The 20,388-nt window shown below is 34.7% G+C and overlaps 1 protein-coding gene and 1 long non-coding RNA gene across 7 annotated transcripts in view; one reads left to right on the forward strand and one right to left on the reverse strand.

The window, feature by feature from the left end:
- The window catches only part of LOC101738498 (protein spire), a 212,417-nt gene that overhangs the window by 40,040 nt on the left and 151,989 nt on the right, over positions 1-20,388 (reverse strand). For 3 of the 6 annotated variants that reach the window (XM_021351123.3, XM_021351121.3, XM_012694617.4), the window contains exons 5-9: positions 19,641-19,844; positions 18,606-18,635; positions 17,653-17,825; positions 16,527-16,590; positions 15,901-16,015 (exon numbers count right to left, since the gene is read on the reverse strand). In XM_021351123.3, coding sequence (XP_021206798.1) covers positions 15,901-16,015; positions 16,527-16,590; positions 17,653-17,825; positions 18,606-18,635; positions 19,641-19,844 — 586 coding nt within the window. The remainder of the gene's footprint in view (positions 1-15,900; positions 16,016-16,526; positions 16,591-17,652; positions 17,826-18,605; positions 18,636-19,640; positions 19,845-20,388) is intronic. The other 3 variants (XM_062668357.1, XM_062668356.1, XM_021351122.3) reach the window with 1 other exon arrangement.
- On the forward strand, positions 10,639-11,720 carry LOC110386031 (uncharacterized). Its single transcript, XR_009973043.1, has 2 exons — positions 10,639-11,113; positions 11,468-11,720. It is a non-coding gene; the product is annotated as an uncharacterized LOC110386031 (long non-coding RNA).

A 20,388-nucleotide genomic window follows, 5' to 3' on the forward strand; every position in this document is an offset into this window, starting at 1 on the left:
TACTAAATCCAATTGTACATACTTAGACCAACTCCAAACAAAGTCCAAAGAATGCAGATCATCGACAGACCAAACCCTATCTCGCGATTTTACAACAAAGCTTAACATGATTATGGCAGAATGCCAAGGGACATTTCCTTGACCAGGCAAGCTTTCAAAAGAACCTCGTTTTCAACTGACAACCTTCAACATAAACAAAGCATTGAAAAAAATCTGTATATCAAGCGCCCGGTTGCATTTTTGCCTTTCATACTATAATGGTGTCACTAATTCGAGATACTGCACGTATTAATATGTTATCAGTGTTCATACTATTATTTTTATAGTCCTAGAATGGTCGCATTATCATATTGTTAAAAAAAATTATGGATTAAATGATGCTCCAATACCAACCTACAAAAATATTAGAAGAGGAATAAACTTACATTCTATTTCTTGTTACAAAACCACACTTTGAGAAATAAATCTGGTGGTAGAAACTCTTGGAAGTCCGCACGGGTAGCACCCTGTCTATTTCTGCCGTAAAGCAGTAATACGTTTCGGTGTGAAGGGTGGGGTAGCCGTTGTACTTTTACTTAGACTTTATAACTTATATCTCAAGGTAGGTGGCGGCATTTACGTTTGTAAATGTCTATGGGCTCTGGTAACCGCTTAACACCAGATAGGCCGTGAGCTAGTCCACCCACCAAAGCAATAAAAAAATAAATAAGTAAAGATAAAATATTTATAAAATGTGATGAAAGGACTCTTCAAAATATGATAGACCGCTGATAAATGGACCGAAAGGTCATTTTGCCTTTCAAAAATATACACGAGAGACCTTCGATAGACGATCGTATCCACATGATATTTAGAACTTTTTTTTTGAATGATCTCTATAATAAGTGGTATTAGTATTTTGAAAATATTCTGTAGCATATTCCAGTATAAAATTTTTACCTGTCGCTTATTTTGTATTGTGATGTATCCAATCACAAATATTTTCTATATTATATTTTAATAAACGCATTCTATAAATGTCGCCTAGCGGTTTGTTTGCGTGTACATACATTCCACGACAATTATAAAACTGTCTAAACACTACCAGATTATTTAAAAGTTATTTGCTGACGATTTTGTACTTTGGCCTATAGAAAAATCACAAATGAATTTCAATTTTCCTAGAATTCAATGTAATCCGAAGCGTTCATATAGATTAAAGAATAATGTAACGTAGTGATGTAATTGTTTTATTAATAGTCTGTGAGCCTTCTACATAGTTACACGTGAACATAATATATGTAAGTATTTATCGATAGAAAAATCATAATTAAATAATAATAATAAATAATAAAAATCATTTATTGCCTTTCACATCACAGAAAATAAAATGAAATACAAATTAAAAAAAAGAAAAAAAAGAGAAAAAGGCAAAAGGTGGTGGCTCAGCTATTGCTGTTCAAGGTTGATAAATCGAACAGCGCTGATTTTCAGTCACCCCCGTTTCCCTTTGGTTCTTTGCGGGAATGAAGGCTAATTACGTGTGTACATACTTAGAATATGGTATAAATTAGTAAAACTAGTAAATTATAAAAATTTAAGAAAAAAACAAAACAAAAATCAAGGAATCATTATCATCTTCATTTTGCCAATAGCGAGTACCAATAACCCCCAATAACCCCACCAATATTTTATTCTATTTCACAGTACGAGTACAAAAATTAAAACGACTCGCAAATGTGTTAATGTAATACTTAATTCCGTTCGGAATTTATTATATTATTAACATTTTAGTTGAAATTCACATTACATTATTATTACATATGAAGTTTTCGCGCAAATTCCGTGACGTGACTGTTTTTGTATAATCTTCCGACTCAGATGTATATATAATATATAATAAACTATGTGCCTTTTGAATAAATAAGCATATAGCCCAGTTTCTATCAAAAACCGTTTCGGTTCCGAACCTTCCAGAATTGAATGTCTCTTTTTTTAAATTTACATGCAGATACCACTCTGCATTCTAAGCTGCATTCACCACAAGGTACAAAATATAAGTGAAAGCGTTTGAGGTTCTAGTTAAATAGGATGTTATTAATGAAATTAATCGTTTGGAAATATCATTGTTTTTGAACTCAGGATAATATTTGTATCATTTAAATATATACTACCCGGATGATAAAAAAAATATCTTTTGACTTCACTGTGTGTAAGTGTGCGAGCTATTAGAAAAAAAGTTCTGGCGTTTTACAGTTCAAGCAGAAAGAAATGTGACAAGAAGACAAGAAAGATGACACAAACAACATGTTTACTTTTGTCCATGTAACATTATTTAATTTAATTTCTTTTATGAAACATTTTAAAATGACTTGTGTTTAACATAAACCGCTGTAAACTTAACACTCGGACCCTAAATTATGTATGTTAGGTTTCGTAAGAAGACGCGGGTAAGGCGGACCGCGGTCACGACCCAGACTTTAAGATGCACAAAAACTATCCAGGACAGAAAATACGTGAGAGACCAGAAGTAAGTTTTGAACACACGGCCCATAAATATTGCACATAAATACCTACATATTTTTATTTCATTTATGACCTGCTTATTTTCTGCTTATTATAGTCTCAGTATAGTTACAACAGCTACCCCGCCCTTCAGACCGAAAAGCATTACTGCTTCACGGCAGAAATAGGCAAGGTAGTGGTGCCTACCCGTGCGGACTCACAAGACGTCCTACCACCGGTAATTACGCAAATTAAAATTTACTGGTTTGATTTTTATTACACAATGTTATTCCTTCACCGTAGAAGTCAATCGTGAACATTTGTTAAGTACGTATTTCATTAGAAAAATTGGTACCTGCCGGCGGGATTCGAACACCGATGCATCGCTACATACAAATGCACCGGACGTCTTATCCTTTAGGCCACGACGACTTCAAAACGTTTTTTCAGTGCAATAGTGTTTTTTTTTTTGTTATTTAATAATTTTCATCAAATTCTAAGCGCTAAATCTCAGTTAACAATTTACACGACAATTAAATCGCAAAAATCTGCTAATTGAACAACACTGTGGACGTTTGTCTGCTTTTCAAATTTACGAGGTCAATGTTATAAAATATGTTTATGTTTTCAATCGAACTTGTTATAGTCAATCAAAGTGAACGGCTTGTAGCTAGCTGTATTAAAATTTAATTGGGCGATCATTGATTCACAATATTCGGTTTTTTTTTTTTTTTTTCGTTTGATATATCCAAGTGCCGGCTGTTTCTTAAAACTTATTCGTTTTTGTTGGAAGTAAAAGAACGAATAGAATTTAATTAATTTTACTAACTTTCGGTACTTTTACTACGCCTATTATTAAGCGGTTATTTTTGAATTAGAATCATAGAATTTTTAATTAAAGGAAATGACCTTTGCTTTGTCCTTGTCAAAGATCCTGTCTGTCAAACAATTTCTTTATATTATTGCATGCGTGTAACTTACTTGAACCAATATTACTACTTTTGTTTAGTTCTGTATCTGAAAGTTTGTGATTAGCTTTTCTAAGAACCTCACTTATATCATTTCTGTAGCAAATTTTTTCACGATTTAACCCTTTTGCTTACACAGGCAGATGAGCATACGATCTACCAGATAGGAAGTAGTCACCATTGCTCATGGACATCGACAATGCCAGGGGCATAGTCAAGCCGTAGCTTCCTACTGAAGACTTTCCTTAAATCTCGTTAGAAGAAGAATATGTCGTCATGAAATATATCGCAGTAGCCAAATATTAGCTACATAGTAACAATTTATTTTGTGCCTTAAAAGATGATCTAAACAATAAATTATACATTAAATCTATATTATATTATTTTAAAAGATTTCAATATACGAAAATCATAAAAATACGGCCCTTCAAACATGGTTTCACCACTAACAAGACGAAGCCAATTGCCGATTGCGGCTAAAACAAATCACAACCAATTTAGTTCCAATCTTACGAAAGCTAGTCTCGCTTCGCTGACGAAATTCTTCCACGGCGGAAGATATCCGAATCGAATCAATTCAGTGGTCAAAGATACAAATTCTTGAACGGACAATAGGAATACTGTCTGTTTACACCTCAAGCAGAGGTCGGGTAATCGATTTCATACTTTCTTTATTACCTGATCGTTGTTTCCAGATTAACAATTGGTTATAATGTTCAAGGCACACTTTGTGAGCATTAACCTACTGTTTTTTTTATTTGGGAAATGATTTGAAACTTATATTAACGATCCAACATATTGTTAAAAACGAACCAACAACAGTGAAACTGAATATGAAAATCAATTGTACAGATATTTTTTTTGCGTGTCATTTTTTGTCTTTATTTTACTGGTGGTAGGGCGCATTGTAATCTCGTACGGGTAGGTACCACCGCCCTGCAGCAGTAAAGTGTTTAGGTTTGAAGAGTGGAGTAGCCGTTGTACTGTAAAATCTGAAACTTAGAACTCATGTCTCAAAGTACATGGCCGAATTTACGTTTTTAATGTCTATGAACTCTTGTAACCAATTAACACCAGGTGGGCCCTGAGCTCGTCCACACCTGTAAGCAATAAAAAAATATAACAATAGTTATTTTGAATGGAAAAGATACGGATCAACTAGTGCATGCGTGTTAAAAGTCCATAAACCTGTAGACTATGTTCAAATATTATTATTTTTTAAGTAAGCCTGATTTATGCGCCGTCTTCATAGAAAATTGGACATTTCGCATGCACTCCACCCAGAGCAGCCGTGGCGGACATTTAAACGATGTCATTTTCGATGATATCTCACACATACCTACTTTATTTCATTTAAATTTAAAGATAGGAAACCAACAATGAAAGACCCTTTATTTTGCTTGAGGTGAAAGGTTACAAAACCTATTCTCTTTTCTTATAAATCGTTTCTAGGATCAATCTTCTTATAAATTTATCTAAATTTCAAGTTTTTTACTTCTTTTAAACTAGTATTGGTAGAGTATGACATAAACCTGCAGTTATGAGTAGCATAACTCCGGCTATTTCTCCGCGAAACAATAATACGTTCGTTTGAAATGGTAAAGCCATTGTGTGAACTCAGTTGAGATCTCGAGGAAGACAGCGACATTATCGAGATTAAAGCAATAAATAACTGCAAATTATATTAATATAAAAGATTAAAACAAACAATAGGCTCATTGGAATAGATGCTCTATTTCAGTGATCCTTAACTAATGTGCCTCGGCACTATTTTGGGCCGCCAAGTTCTTAAGATGCGTTACCAAATTCCACATTCAATTCAAAATTATTTTACATAATTCATTTATTATGTGCAACTTTTAAACTTCAATATCTTTCTTTGTGGTCCGTTAAATTCTGAAATTGTTAAATGTGTGCCGCAAGAAAAAAAAGGTTGAGAATCACTGCTCGCTGATTGATGTAACTCTTAAGGCGTGTTATAAATATGGGTCTTATTCCTACCAACATCGAGCTGGAGTTGCCATAACTTATCTAATCTCAACTCCCACGTTTCAATCTAGTTTCGCAAATCCTTTCAATATTTCATCACTTTAATATTACGTAAACTCCATCACAGATTTAATATCTATATCTAATCCTAGTACTGCAGTACACATAACTCGCAGTACGGTAACTCATTCTTAACACTCGTTTCGATTACCGTGAGATAACTTGGAATCAAGCAATATGATCAGCTTTTTAACGTTTAAAACGATCCAATATAGCCTTTCTATAGAAGTGGATAGAGCTCACTTTTGCTATTCCTGCCGATTCTTAACAGAACCATTTTACTTTCCATGGTGCGACATTTTTTAATACAATACAAGCGTGATCACGGCTTATTTTGTAAATAGACTAATGGACTATTCTGTTATTGTAAAATACGTCACAGCTCATTATAAAACTAAGATTATCGTGAAAAAAAATAGAAAAATTTTAGGATTTTATACATAAATTATTCATTGAGTAAATGAATCTCATGTGTACACTATTTCAATGCTTATAACTTAAAAGTGAGCCAAGCGACGCAATTGAACAACGTACGTGGTGTATTTGAACCGTTCTAAAAAACGAAGGCAAGTAATCATCTAATATACAAAAATGAATTGCTGTTCATTAGTCTCGCTAAAACTCGAGAACGGCTGGACCGATTTGGCTAATTTTGGTCTTGAACTATTTGTGGAAGCCCAGAGAAGGTTTAAAATGTCAATAAATATGAAAATGCTCGGAATTAAATAAAAATAAAAATTTTTTTTTTCTTTTGACGTGTCCCCCTTTGGACGGATTCCTTTTATTTCTTTTATTTTATACAAAAGTTTAAGTCTTTTATTTATCGATTGAGGCACTACGAAGTCTGCCGGGTCAGCTAGTCATCTAATATAAAATTGAAATCACAATCTGAATACTAAAACCGTATCATATTATAACCACGTAGGAGCGCGAAAGGCGTAATTAGAAAATATACTGGTTCCCCGTTATAATTAATTGAAATTATAAGCATAGATAATACACATTAACTAGTTAATTTTAAGTTTGGACATTATTATGGTTCTACTGCCGGCTTGAGCCTCATGAGCTCACTTACACTTCAAGGAGAAGCTGAAATAGCCCCTCAAGGCTATCAGCATAGGTAGGAGAAAAAAATGGTTCTATTGTCAAAAACTATTATTTTACTTCCTATATTCACAGATTTTGCCAAGACTACATTATAGAAAAATAATATTAAATACAAACAATATTAATGTATTCTCAATTTCACCATAGACTTTAAACAATAACAAAAGTTTGGCAATAAACGAAAATGCGACAAAAATGCATGTCTGTATCAAATACATGGTAGTGCGTGTCATGCTTCGATCAACAATAGTAACTGTTGATCGAAGGTGTCATGTTTCTTTTGTTGATTTAATGTATTTCTAGGCATAATTAAAAAAAAATAGTATTCTGCACTCTCTCCCTCTCTATATTCTCTATAAGTGTGAGAAATTTCATACTCGTCCATCGGCGCAATTTTCGTAAAAAGGGGTAGGTACAAAGTTTTTGTTTCACGTATTAATATTTAGATTAAATTTATTCTTACTGGTGGTACGAGCTCACAAGACGCGCAATTGCTAGTAAACTTTTTTTTTAAATGAAGACGATCTCTGCCATAAATTCAAAGGTCTAAAACTGTCAGATGATTATCTAATCTAAATTCAAGAGCGCTCCGATCTCGTTTCGCCAATCGTGAGAAATTCTGCAACGTATTGTAGCGTAACCGATTTCAAATTAGCCTACGAGCGTGTATTACCCAAGTCAACAACACACCTCACAGTTCTCGTGCTTGCTTGCTTATAAGTCACTATAGTTTGTTTATTATTAACGTGGCACAGTTCTAAATAGTTGCGGTATTCCCGCCGTATGAACCTACTATTATTACTGGTGGTAGGACCTCTTGTGAGTCCGCACGGGTAGGTACCACCGCCCCGCCTATTTCTACCGTGAAGCACTAATGCGTTTCGGTTGGAAGGGTGGGGCAGCCGTTGTGACTATACTGAGACCTAAGAACTTATATCTCGAGGTGGGTGGCGCGTTTACGTTGTAGATGTCTATGGGCTCCAGTAACCACTTAACACCAGGTGGTGGACTGTGAGCTCGTCCACACATCTAAGCACTAAAAAAAAACCTCGATTTGAAACTTAAATCGATTAATTTTTTTTAACGATTTTAGAACTAGATCTAAAAGATAGCATATTATATACATAACAAAATAATACTAGTATATAGCTATATATATTTAGGTATATTTTACGTTATAGCATATGATCATAGATCCATATTATAAAGGACGATTTACATTGAACGATGGCAGATAAGAAGTTGCTCCGGTATGATCGAATCATATTCTCCGGTTTAAATGAAGGATTTGATTGATATAATTCATTATGTTTTTAAATCAATACCTTGTATAGCAGCTACTATGCTCACGCCAACTATATGTGTCGATATTTCTCTGCGCGTATTAAATATAGTATAAATACATTTTCAATCAAATGTTTATATGGTTCTATCCTTCGTAACTATAATGTTTTGCTCTTATCTTAATCAAACGACCTTCGGTCTCAGATAGGTTGATCCAGTAAACATTATGATACTGTGACTCATTTAGAACACCATGTCGCCAAGGTGAAAACGCAATTTAGAAAAAATATTAAGATGATTTTAATTATGAAGAAGAAGAAGATTTTAAAGAGAAATCAGTAGTTCAAAACGGCAATTATCACCAGTCGTATGTTCAGACACAATTTGCAATACTGCTTTTTAATTGTGCTACTAAAAATTATATTATCTATGGGCTCCGGCAATCTAGACGTGAACACAAATAATTACAATTTAATTGTCTATCTGTGACCATTATTTCGAATAAGCCGTTTTTCTAAGGTTATTTATTAAATACTTAACTAAAATGAAAAAAAATTATTTTAATTTCTCTCTGTCTCTTAATAGTCTAATTATTCCGCAAATTTGCCAAATTTGTAAACAAATTATTTATTGACTTTCTTCAGATTTATCATCATAGATTAATTTTGAGACGAGTTTTAAATCTACCTACTTATATTCAAATTGTGACGGTAATTTTACTGATAGGTGGTAGTTAAATAAAGACAATAAATACTTCATCTCGAGAATACATACAGCTTTGGTTGGATAATTAACTATTTAAATAAATAAAACATAAATAATATTTGAAGCGTTTTTTACTAGTTTAGTGGACCAAATAATACTGAGACCATAGTAACAACAGTTGATTTAAATATTTAGTACCAATCCCCTTCTCTAAATATGTTATTACCTCGAGGAATACACTATCAACTTGTAAACAAAGGTTAATTATAATGTTAAATGATACTATCCACGTAACTGATGAAACAAACATTGGAGGGCTTATTGAAAAACTCAAATTAAAATCAAAGATGCTTTTTTTTTGTTGCCATTTTGTTCAGACTAGCGCAGGACCCATCTACAGTCGCTATCTCTTATGCATCTCAGCAATACCATAAGGACTCTCCCTAAGCCTCGTTTAAAATCCGTGAAATGAAGTTCAGTCCAAAGCTGGTAAAAAAATCTAGATACGAATTGTAGATGAACAAAGTGGTTCCAGGTAGTATTGAGAACTGCTCTCCAGTGCCGAGCGGCGTGATGGCAAAAGAAGATGAACTGTACGAGATGATCCTCAGCTCTTCAGAGCATTCCTTTTTCCCTACCTATTGGCTGGTAGCCTAGATGGCTATTTCAGCTACACCTAGACGGGCAGGCGAGCTCACGGACTCCCATGATCTCTTGAAATATAAATTATCTCAATCGAATCTTTCCTCTACCTAATCACTGGTAACTTGTTTGGCTATTCCAACTAAGCGCGGTCAAATAGGTGAGCTCACGGGCTTAAGCTGAGAAAATTTGCTAATACTAGCTCTAGCAAGAGTAGTGCTTCCTAGAATCTACCATCGGAAGTTTTAATATGAAAAACCCGTTTTATACAATATTACGTCACTCAAACAAGAACGGTTCCCTTGTAAGACAAAAGATTAATGAGATTTTACAGTCACCGAAGGCTAAGTTAAGCCCAACTCATCGGTCAAAATGATGGTCAATGATCACCATCGCTCTTAGATATCAGCCATGCCAAGGGAGTCCTTATTTACCGCATACTAATTCTAAATTTCAATTTGTGATATGAAATTCAATTTGCATTAGCATAATTCGTAATCATTGATAAGATCTATATTTAATCTAAAATTTAAATGTCACTTTATTTTTACTATTTTCCGTAAAAACTTTTCGTTAGAGAAAAAATATATATGAAAACATTAGATATTATTTTCTGTCTCTCTATTCCGTTAAAAAGAAAACTTATATAAGAGTACTCACGGCTTATTTCCATCGCCAAAGTGTTGGTAATAAAAACTCCCATATTTTGTGAAATTTTAACGAATTAAACACAAATACAAAATTCAATTTTAGCACGATACAATAAAGGTCACTTCAGCACTAAGATAACTGCAACCGCCACTAATGATTTTCCGCGAAGTCGGATCCGTTCGTAACAGAAAATCCTATTAGAACTAACTGGCAGTGGCGCGTTGAATTGGAAGCCACACAATAGGGAATGATTAATCTTATTTACAAATGTTTTATTCTTTCCATTCGCATATTCAAAATCTACGCGCCACAATCCATGTCAATTTTTTTTTTAAATTAAGAGTCACAGACGGGCGTGCTCCGTTACATCCTAAGACGGACTGCGGCAATTCTTGGAGATTGTACGCGCTGCTGTACTGAGGCCAGTAAGCGGTCTCTTAAATTCATTTCATTGTTTCATTTCTTCTGCTTATTTTAATAAGTAACAATTCTCGTGTATGTATAAACCTGTTAATATAGTTGATTCATTCTGTTTTAATTACTTCACTTATTGTTTTTACATAGAAAATTTTACAAAATCGATTATATATTAATTAATATATCTTCAAGACTGTTATTAAAAAGAGTTTTATAAGTAATTAGATACAGAAATTGTAAAATTCCAATATTAAGTCAAGGTAATCATGAATAGGTCCGACCAGATCAATAGACTCGTTTTATGCAACCAACCTTTTTCAACCAGTACCGGCTATTGTGTTCATGCTTTTTGTCTTTTCTTTTTACAGAGCAGTATATTCTGTGCAACAATCCTTTCGGTTTGGAAAATAAGATTTAAAAACGTTGGTATTTTTAAAAAGAAAAATTGAAATCGATTTATGTAACCTATTCATTTTAAATTTTTGCAGTGTTATCTATCTACATGTCGATGTCCACGCCACATAAGGTTGAAGTTTCATAACTCGAAACTAAAAACCTTCAAACAATCTATGGCCTAATAGGTACAGGTATGTGTAGAGCAGCCGGTGTACACGAATTCCTATCAAACAATGCGACAATGACCTGCTAGTTTGAAGTCATTTGAATCAGCTGTGCGGGACTTTTCAATTCAACCATGTACCGATATGGTATGAATTAAAGGTTAATGAAATAAATTCTGGGATGTTCGACGTTTTCGCCAATGGTATAAGATATACATATTGACAGTCAGAATATATAAAATAAAGGTAAGTTAAGTCTGAGGTCACCATTAAATTGGTAATTTTTTAAAGATTTCCTTAAACTCCTAGCTCAGGTTTTATTGCTTAAACGGGAAACGACTTCACTCCCTTAGACACCAACCTCTGGCCCTCCATAGACACCAACAAAATAAATGCTACCACCCCTTTGAGACATAAGTTCTACGTATTAGTGTCATCCATTGTGCTATTAAAGTACAATGGGTTACCCATTTTTCAAAATAGGACATATTAATGATTCGCGACAGATATAGCCAAGGTGTTGGTATATACCCGTGCGGGCTCAGAAGACGCCCTACCACCATCCAGTAATTTATGATATATGTATGTACCTTTTTCCAGCCCACGGACGTCCAATGCTGGCCATAGGATTCCCCCGAGGCTTATCGTGCCACATGCTTTAGCCATGTGGGAGGCCTACCTACGCTTCGCTTTCTTTACTAAATACCTTATTAAAACGCCGTGATATCCATGGACTTCACTAGCCCCTTGACACCAGGTAGGCCGTGAATTCGTTCGCCCTAGACGAATGCAATACAAAAAATGAAGAAAGTAATAAATAAAAATTAAAAAGTCGAAATATTTCAATATTCAATTGGTTTTTTAAATGCAATTTTATGTAGAAAGTCTTGGCGTGCCTAGTTTCGCTATTAAATTTCCCATTAAAATACGAACATTAAATAAACTTAAAACTTATGGGACTTTGACAGTTTTTGACATTTGACCAAAACTCAGAGGCGTTATCAACGAACGTGGTGAAATCTCGCATTTATCCATAAATAGGCAATTAAAAAGTAGTTAAGTACCTACCATATTCTTCTCTGTTTATAAATCGTTTTTGTTTGTTTTGTTTTAGTAGTCATTTTAACAACAACATACGAGCTGTGTGTAGGCACACAGAGTAAGTACATATCAAGAAGGCAAACGTGACTAAGCGACAATGCGTGAACTTTACAGTAGACTAATTTAAAGTTGAAGAAATACCTGAAACCAAAATTTATTTTAACGTATCTAACTGTAATATAATCCAGCTAGTAGCTGTAGGATTGAAATGATTTTAATAGACCTAGAAATATATATTTTTTGCGCATCGAATATGGTATTTGCCTATCATTTACGTACAAAGCAGTTATTGTCGCTTAGTCATGTTTGCCTTTCAAGCGTCGATATGTATATCAATCGCGAGCAATTACAGTTCCACGCGGCGATCGTGACGAACAGTTACGTAAAGGAATTCTATTTTCTAGTGATAATATTGTTATCGGGTCTGTCTGTCATTGTGTTTTATTTGTTATGCGAAATAGGTCTTACAGATTCTATGTACATTCAACATAAGTACTTTGTTCGTACTCACAGAATATTTATAAACGCATTGCTTTGTTCTTTCTTCTTCTGCTAATGAACATAAACAGAAAGATTGTGTAATTGTGTAAACTGGTTTAGAAAAAAATTGATTGCCTATAAAGACGGTTTACGGACGATCGGACGGTCAGTAGCAGAACTATTCCAGCTGCGAGAAGAGAGATAAATGTGTCACAAGCCAACGCTTGGGCCGATCGTGCATCTCCATCACTTGTTCCGCGCTCTCGCTTGCACCCTCAGCCTCAGGCGGAACGTGACACTTTTTCGTGCGTGCAACCGGTGTTCATCGATTTATAAGACGTAATCACGTCAAATTTTTTTATAATGAATTTTTATGTTGCTTTTCCAAAAAAAAATAATTCCATAGATATAATATAACATTGGCTGAACCTCACATTCCTGTGCTAAATATTATCATAGGCGATACGCGTTATAACGTGAACGCTACCTTCCACCTTGAGACACAAGGTCTAAATCTCAGTGGCATAGTACATATAGTGGCGGCTCGACCCTCAAATCGAAACGCATTACTGCACCACTTTAAGAATAGTTCGAGAGATAGAGAGTACATGGTCTCACACAAGTTTTACGGCTTACTAATTTATAGCCTCCAATTACCTCAGTAGGAGGACTTCGTGACGTCAGAAGGTTCTGGATTTTCCGCAAACGAATATCGAATTCAAATTAGTCACTTTTTCTTAAGAAATAAATAAATTCAATGCCAAATTCTTTATATCCGAAGTACCTGTTTTGTGTCATCGTAATTTGGGACGATCAAAGAGAAATAGAGAAATAAATAACCAGGGATCAATCACACTCATTTCCCCAAAGTGGGATTCGAACCCACCCATTCAGCTCAGGAATCAGACTGCGCCGTAACCCACTGAGTTCCTCGCTAGATCTTCTCAGTGGGTCGCGATTCCTATCCGGTGGTAGATTCTACGAAGCACTACTCATGCTTGAGCTAGTGTTAGCAAATTATTTCATATTAAGCCCGTAAGCTCACCTACCCCTCGGCCCGTAGCTGAAATAGCCCCTTAGATAGCGAATAAGTAGATAGAGATATAAGATAGTTTCACTAACAATCGACTAAGTACTATTGTTCAATTTAGCAAAAATTTACAGGACGTCGTAGGATATGAACAGAAAATGGTAAAAAAATAAAAAAACAATTTCCAGTTTCGCATCACAGATATACTCCAAGAGAAATGTTTCATAAACTAATGATTTTTGTCTCCTAGATAATTGATAACTCTCTTAAGAAATATCAAATTGAATAATCATACATACAGTTTGTGTGAAAGAGCCGGAACCTCATTTAAGCACTTAATACATGAAAATCAACTTACTTTATTGACTACTAAGGAAGGTTTTTCTCTGTGCCCTACAAATAAAACAGTTTTGTTCGCAAAATTCTGAAGATAAAATATACGGCTAAGACGTAAAAGGCGTCAGCTCGTCTGGCAAATATAAATGGGTGTCTAGGTCACCGGGCAATTCGGGTATCGACCGGGTTCTTATGTAATAATATTAGGCGTTTAACCTCCTTGGTGGAATAGTATTTTTGCGATTCGTGCTGTTAGAGTAACTTAGTTAATTTCATATTTTGAAAATGGTTTACTCATACAACTACAAGAAATAGGGCCACCCCATGTTTATAGTTATGCTAGGGCGTTTAGTAGAAGACGATAAGGGTAAAGTTCTCTTTACTATACAGCGTACTGCATGTATTGGTGGAAGGACACCCTAGGCACGTCCTTACGGATCCACCCGATCCACTAACAGTTTTATTAGACAACCGTTCTCGTCGAAGAACTCGATGTAAAATCTAGCTAACAGCATCAGCCCACTGAGTTTTCGTTTCTAGCTGTCAAAGTGTTATACTTATGTTTTTTTTTAAATCTATATATTAATACGTGAAGCAAAAACTTTGTATCCCTTTTTACGAAATTTGCGCGGACGGAGGAGTATGAAATTTTCCACACTTATAGAGAATATAAAGAAGAAGTGAAATATAAAGAAGTGCATAAAAGATACATTAAATCAATAAAGAAAACATTACACACACTACATACCATGTATTTGACGCACACACACATGCATACTATTTATTGTCAAACTTTTCTTCTTGACGTCTGTTGTCAAATTGAGATGAAGTATTGTTTGTCTTTGTTAATATTTTTATAGTGTAGTCTTGGCGAAGTTTGTGATTCTAGAAGTATAAAATACAATCCTAATAGTATACAAACTTACAATTCCAATTAATTATAGTCGAATTTCGACTACTGCGGGACCTCTAGTTCATATAATTTCAGGTTAGAGATCCCAAATAAGTTCTCTCGGTTCAAATATGCCTGGAAGAGTTTTCTTTAAGCGTATTTATTCGCTTTGTAGAACTCTAGTTCGTTATTGAATGCGTCATAGACGTTTTAATTTCCGCTGGTGATTAATGGTGGATTAACGGTCAATAAAGAGTTTAAATACTACTTGAGACTTTGAGATCGTGTCTCAAATTGGGCGGTGGCCCATTCGGTTTGTGATACCTACAGCCGTCAGCTCGTATATTGATAAAAACCTTTAAAAAAATTACTCTAACCAAGGAAAAAAAAGTCAGTTGACGAAAAGAAAAAAAGTACATACTTACAGTATTATTTCATGAATGAAAAATCATTTTTTTTTTATAACACCTAATTATGTATATTATATATAACGTCTATATGTACTTTAATTTTCTATGGAAGAACTAAAATATCTATCTATCTATCTCTTAGGTTTAAAGAACTAAAATAAGTAGTGGTTTTAGCGTTTGATTATGTCGTAATACATATTATATTATCAGTATGTCAGTAGTCAAGACTAAAGACCTATGTTTTTGACAATACAAAGATTGAAAACAATTTATTATATCTCAAGAAAAACAACATCTCTGAAATCTACCATACTTTTTTTCTCCTAAAGACATTTAAACAAAAACAAAAAGATAAAAAGCAAGTCTCAATTTCTACTGAAATAAAGGTAAAATCAGTTTCCATATAATTTATTTCACATATACCAACTTTTAGATAAGGATATGGTTCGGGGGAGGACTTTCCAGTTAGGGTAGGGTGGGATCTGTGAAATACAATTAGGAACTTGTTAGATATCCTCCTAGACACGGTAATGCCACAGCTTCATAAAACATACTTAAGTTGTCATAAATTCCTTTGAAATTACAGTAACATATAACAAAACACAATTCAAAATAAAAAACTTACAATTTTTACGCAAAATTAGTTAATACGCGGTGATAATTTACGAAAGAAAACTGCTATTTCACATACTAACGCCATCTATTGATAAGTAACATGAACAAAAAATGATTCTTCAAGAAGATTCTTCATGAATTTCAGATAAAATAAAATAATCGTACTCACATAGCCTGTTGGAGTATGGTGTCGGTCTCAGTCGCCTGCCGACCTGGATGGAAGCGAGGAGTTTCTCCCTTGGCGTTGCCTCTCGTTTCGGTGGGGGTAATTTACGTTCTGAGGCCTGAAGAAGGGGTTTGAATTTTAAAATCTTCAACTATTCAAGTCAATGAATATTTAACTTTTTCTTGAAGTCGTCGTTATTTTAATTTACACTTCGGTTCACACTTTATTACTGGTGGTGTAGGACCTCTTGTGAATCCGCGCGGGTAGCTACCACCACCCTGCCTATTTCTGCCATGAAGCAGTAATGCTTTTCGGTTTGAAGGGTGGGGCAGCCGTTGTAACTATAATTGAGACCTTAGAACTTATATCTCAGGGTGGGTGGCGCATTTGGGTTGTAAATGTCTATGGGCTCCAGTAACCACTTAACACCAGGTGGGCTGTGAGCTCATCCACCCAACTAAACAAAAAAAAATTTTTTAATGGCGTCAATTATGTTTGTATGTTTTCTGGATCATCACAATTTATTCAAAAAAGAACATTTGGAATGTAAGCCGTGTGTACGAGACAATGTCTGTCGGTTTGTCAATGTGTAGTACATTCTAAAATTCATAACGCAATACTTCACATACCTTTTTCAGCGGAGGTCTACTTCTAATGAATTCGAGAATCATAGCGTGGGCGTCCTTCTTCACACTGCAATGCAAAACAAATTTAACTTACTACTTACTTGACGGACTTTCAATGCGCTTAATGCGAGTTTTTTAACGCTCTCGATAGCGTAAAAGTCAAATCAAATTTGTATGGATTTGGAACGTTTGTCTACGTTTGCCGCTAGGGGCGCTGTTCCAACTGCATACAAATTTGAGTTACTTTTACGCTATCGAGAGCGTTAAAAACTCGCACTAAGCGCACTGATTAACGCAGAAGTTGTTATTTATATGAGTTCAAGTTACAACTCAAGCTGTGGCTTGTATGTATATGGATACAGCTACAAAAGAAAACATGTCTTTCGAACTATTTCAACCAAAGTTAGACCTAAAGTACTCGATGACTTTAAAATACAACATCATAGAGCATGTCACATGAAAACTAGTAATCCGCATAGGTGAGATTTAAAATCGCAGTAAATTAAAAAAATGGAGCGCCTGCAACTTGGTACACCTGAAAGAAGTGAAACTTCTTTTGCGGTGTGCAGTATTGTAGTTTTCTTCATTTTTCGTCCTTAAATCAAATTTATCTTGTAATAAATACTGTGTATAAGAGAATCGACCTAGCTCGCTTCGTCCTTTCCCTCTCTCCACGGTCGAGTGGTTCGCAAGACGCTCTGTCTATTTTCTCACTCGTGCTCTTCCTAAATTGTATGTTTTCTCTCTAGCCGTACAGAATCTGCCGCGGATTAAATATTACTCTCAACTCATTTAAAGAAGTTTCACTTCAATGCCCATCAGAAGACAGTTTTATTATATCCAAATACTGGTGGTGGGACCTCTTGTGAGTCCGCACGGGTAGTTACCACCGCCCTGACTATTTCTGCCATAAAGCAGTAATGCATTTCTGTTTGAAGGGTGGGGCAGCCATTGTAACTATACTGAGACCTTAGAACTTATATCTCAACGTAGGTGGCGAATTTATGTTGTAGATATATATGGGCTCCAGTAACCACTTAACATCAGGTGGACTGTGAGTTCGTCCACACATATAAGCAGTAAAAAAATTTTCAAAGACAGCAGAAGTATAAACACTTGTCTCCCTCACCTCTGTGGTATCGCTCCATCGACTTTCCTCAACGTATATCTTCTCGATCTGATGTCGTCCATAAGGATCTCGTACGGTGTCAATTCATATTCAATTGGCGTTCTTGAATAATTCACTTTCTTTAACTTCACGCCCATTCGGAGTTCGCCGATAACTTGCATCCAAAATCTTGCCTTATTTAACAAATACACAAAAAATATTTTACACCATTGCCATTCATATTTCTCAGGAGCTAAGTTACATCAAACTCAAAGTAAAACATGATTGCTATTAATATTTATCAGGATTTTTACAGTAGATGGTAAAAAATAAAAATTATTAAACCTAAACTACAATGGATGCATAGTTTTTTTTATTTAAACATGCTAAAAGAAAATTAAGTACGAATTACAATAAATTTTGAATAGTACTTGCCCATTACTAAAAGATTACGCCTTAAAAATATAAATAGCAAATTAATGAAACAAAATTGCTATTTTTAGATTTGAGAAATGTATGCATACCGAAAATCTTATTATTATCATAATAATATACAGAATTATGATACAAGAAATATCTAATAAGACACGTTAAAATATTGCGCTATTCTGTAATATTTCTGAATCGTGATCTGTTTACTTTGAATATAATAATTTTAATGCTAAAATTTTAATGCACATTACCTCATACTATTAGGTATGTATCCTCACATTTTAATAACACAAAGGATCTTTAATTTCTGATCAAAAAAAACAAAATCCACAACCTATCTATCAATTAAACATATTACTGTTTAATCAATAAAAAATTCAAATTAAATTTTTCTTACAATAATAGAAAATAATGCATGCTATGTAACAACATATTTATATTAATATTATTCTCAGCTTGAAATACGTATAATAAAGCCATAAAAACTACACAAAAAAATAATGTACACAGTACACAAAACTATTCAAGTTTAGCTCACGTACTTGCAAAGCTCTCCATATCCTTCGGTTTGACTATAACAAAATATTACCATTTTAAAAACAACGTGGTATTTCGAATTGTGTTGCCTCCGTGCTTACTCTATACATTTGTAAACTCACTGGACCGGGATTACGAGAAACGAGCTTCCATTTGTTATTGGCTATTTTATTTTACTTTTTGATGAACAATATTATCAAAAGTCTTAAGGGCGTCACACACGGCAAACTATCACACTATCATCATACATGAACTATCACACATGGTTAAGATAATATATATTTTCATATTATAGTATCTTCGCCGTGTGTGACGCCCTTTAAGCCTACTTTTCGAGTAGGAAGCCCTAGTGTCAATCTTCCCAGAAATCTACCAACTTTTTGGCTAAAACAATATACACGGCTTATTCAATAGAAGTCCTAATTACCAAACTTGTGAAAAAAATGAAATTGCAATAATACGTTAATGTATTTATCATTTAAGTATATATATTTTAAGAAACCAATGGCCTTAAGAAACAGTATTCCAAGCAATTTAACTGTGAACACAAAACTTCAGCACTGGCCCATGAAATGCCTTTTACTGGTGGTAGGGCCTCTTGTGAGTCCGCGCGGGTAGGTACCACCATCCTGCCTATTTCAGCCGTGAAGCAGTAATGCGTTTCGTTCGGTTTGAAGGGTGGGGCAGCCATTGTAACTATACTTGAGACCTTAGAACTTATATCTCAAGGTGGGTGGCGCATTTACGTTGTAGATGTCTATGGGCTCCAGTAACCACTTAACACCAGGTGGGCTGTGAGCTCGTCCAAATATCTAAGCAATAAATAAAAACCTTCTTACAAAATGTATAGCGAGCGACGTTGTATGTTAAGATAAAATATTATAGTATCTTCGCCGTGTGTGACGACGCCCTTTAAGCCTACTTTTCGAGTAATGGCCTTAAGAAACGGTATTCCAAGCAATTTAACTGTGAACACAAAACTTCAGCACTGCCTCATGAAAACTAAGCCTAGATTACTAACTAAACATAGTCAAACGTACCCAATCAGAGAATTGCAGCGTGTCGAGATGCGTGGCGGAGTCTTCGGCGGCGCCCATGTCTCTCGCGCCTCCGACCCTGACCCTGGCAAGGAACGAGGCCAGTTCGAGGGCCTCCGCGACCAGAGCCCGGCACACGGCGCGGTAGTGAGCCGCCGCCGCGTCCCGGGCGCAACGACCGCCGCCTCCGCAATGCCAAACGCATCTCTGAAGAAGAAAAAAAAAACACGTATTCAATTGACAGTTCCTTCGTATGAAAACATTTTTCTAAGATCAAACAATATCTGAAAAATAATAGTTTAAAAAAAAACTAACAAAATGCTTTTATAGAAAATCTAACTAAAAAATAGCAATATAAATTTTAATAAATTTGAATTAATAATAGTTTATCAAAATAACCCTTCTACTCATATCAGCTGTTCATAAAATATTTATAACTACTGATACCATGCACCCCACGCTTATTGATACGCTTTTATATTACAATAAATCAATTTTTCTTACACTATTTTTAATTCAAATTTATTAAAATTTATTTTATATTTTTAGTTGGATTTTCTATAAGAGCGTATTTTGTCAGTTTTTTTAAACTATTATTTATTTTTCATTTTTTAGTTGAATTTCAATTATTTATATTTTTTTATAAATATCGAATTGTCATCGGTCCTTAATAAGTTTGGTATACTTTACTGGTTTGGTATACTATTTGGAGTTAATCCGACGTTTTGAAGGGGATCAAAATCCGGGGAAG

This window comes from Bombyx mori, chromosome 4 (assembly GCF_030269925.1).
Source record: "Bombyx mori chromosome 4, ASM3026992v2".
NCBI classification, from domain to species: domain Eukaryota; kingdom Metazoa; phylum Arthropoda; class Insecta; order Lepidoptera; family Bombycidae; genus Bombyx; species Bombyx mori.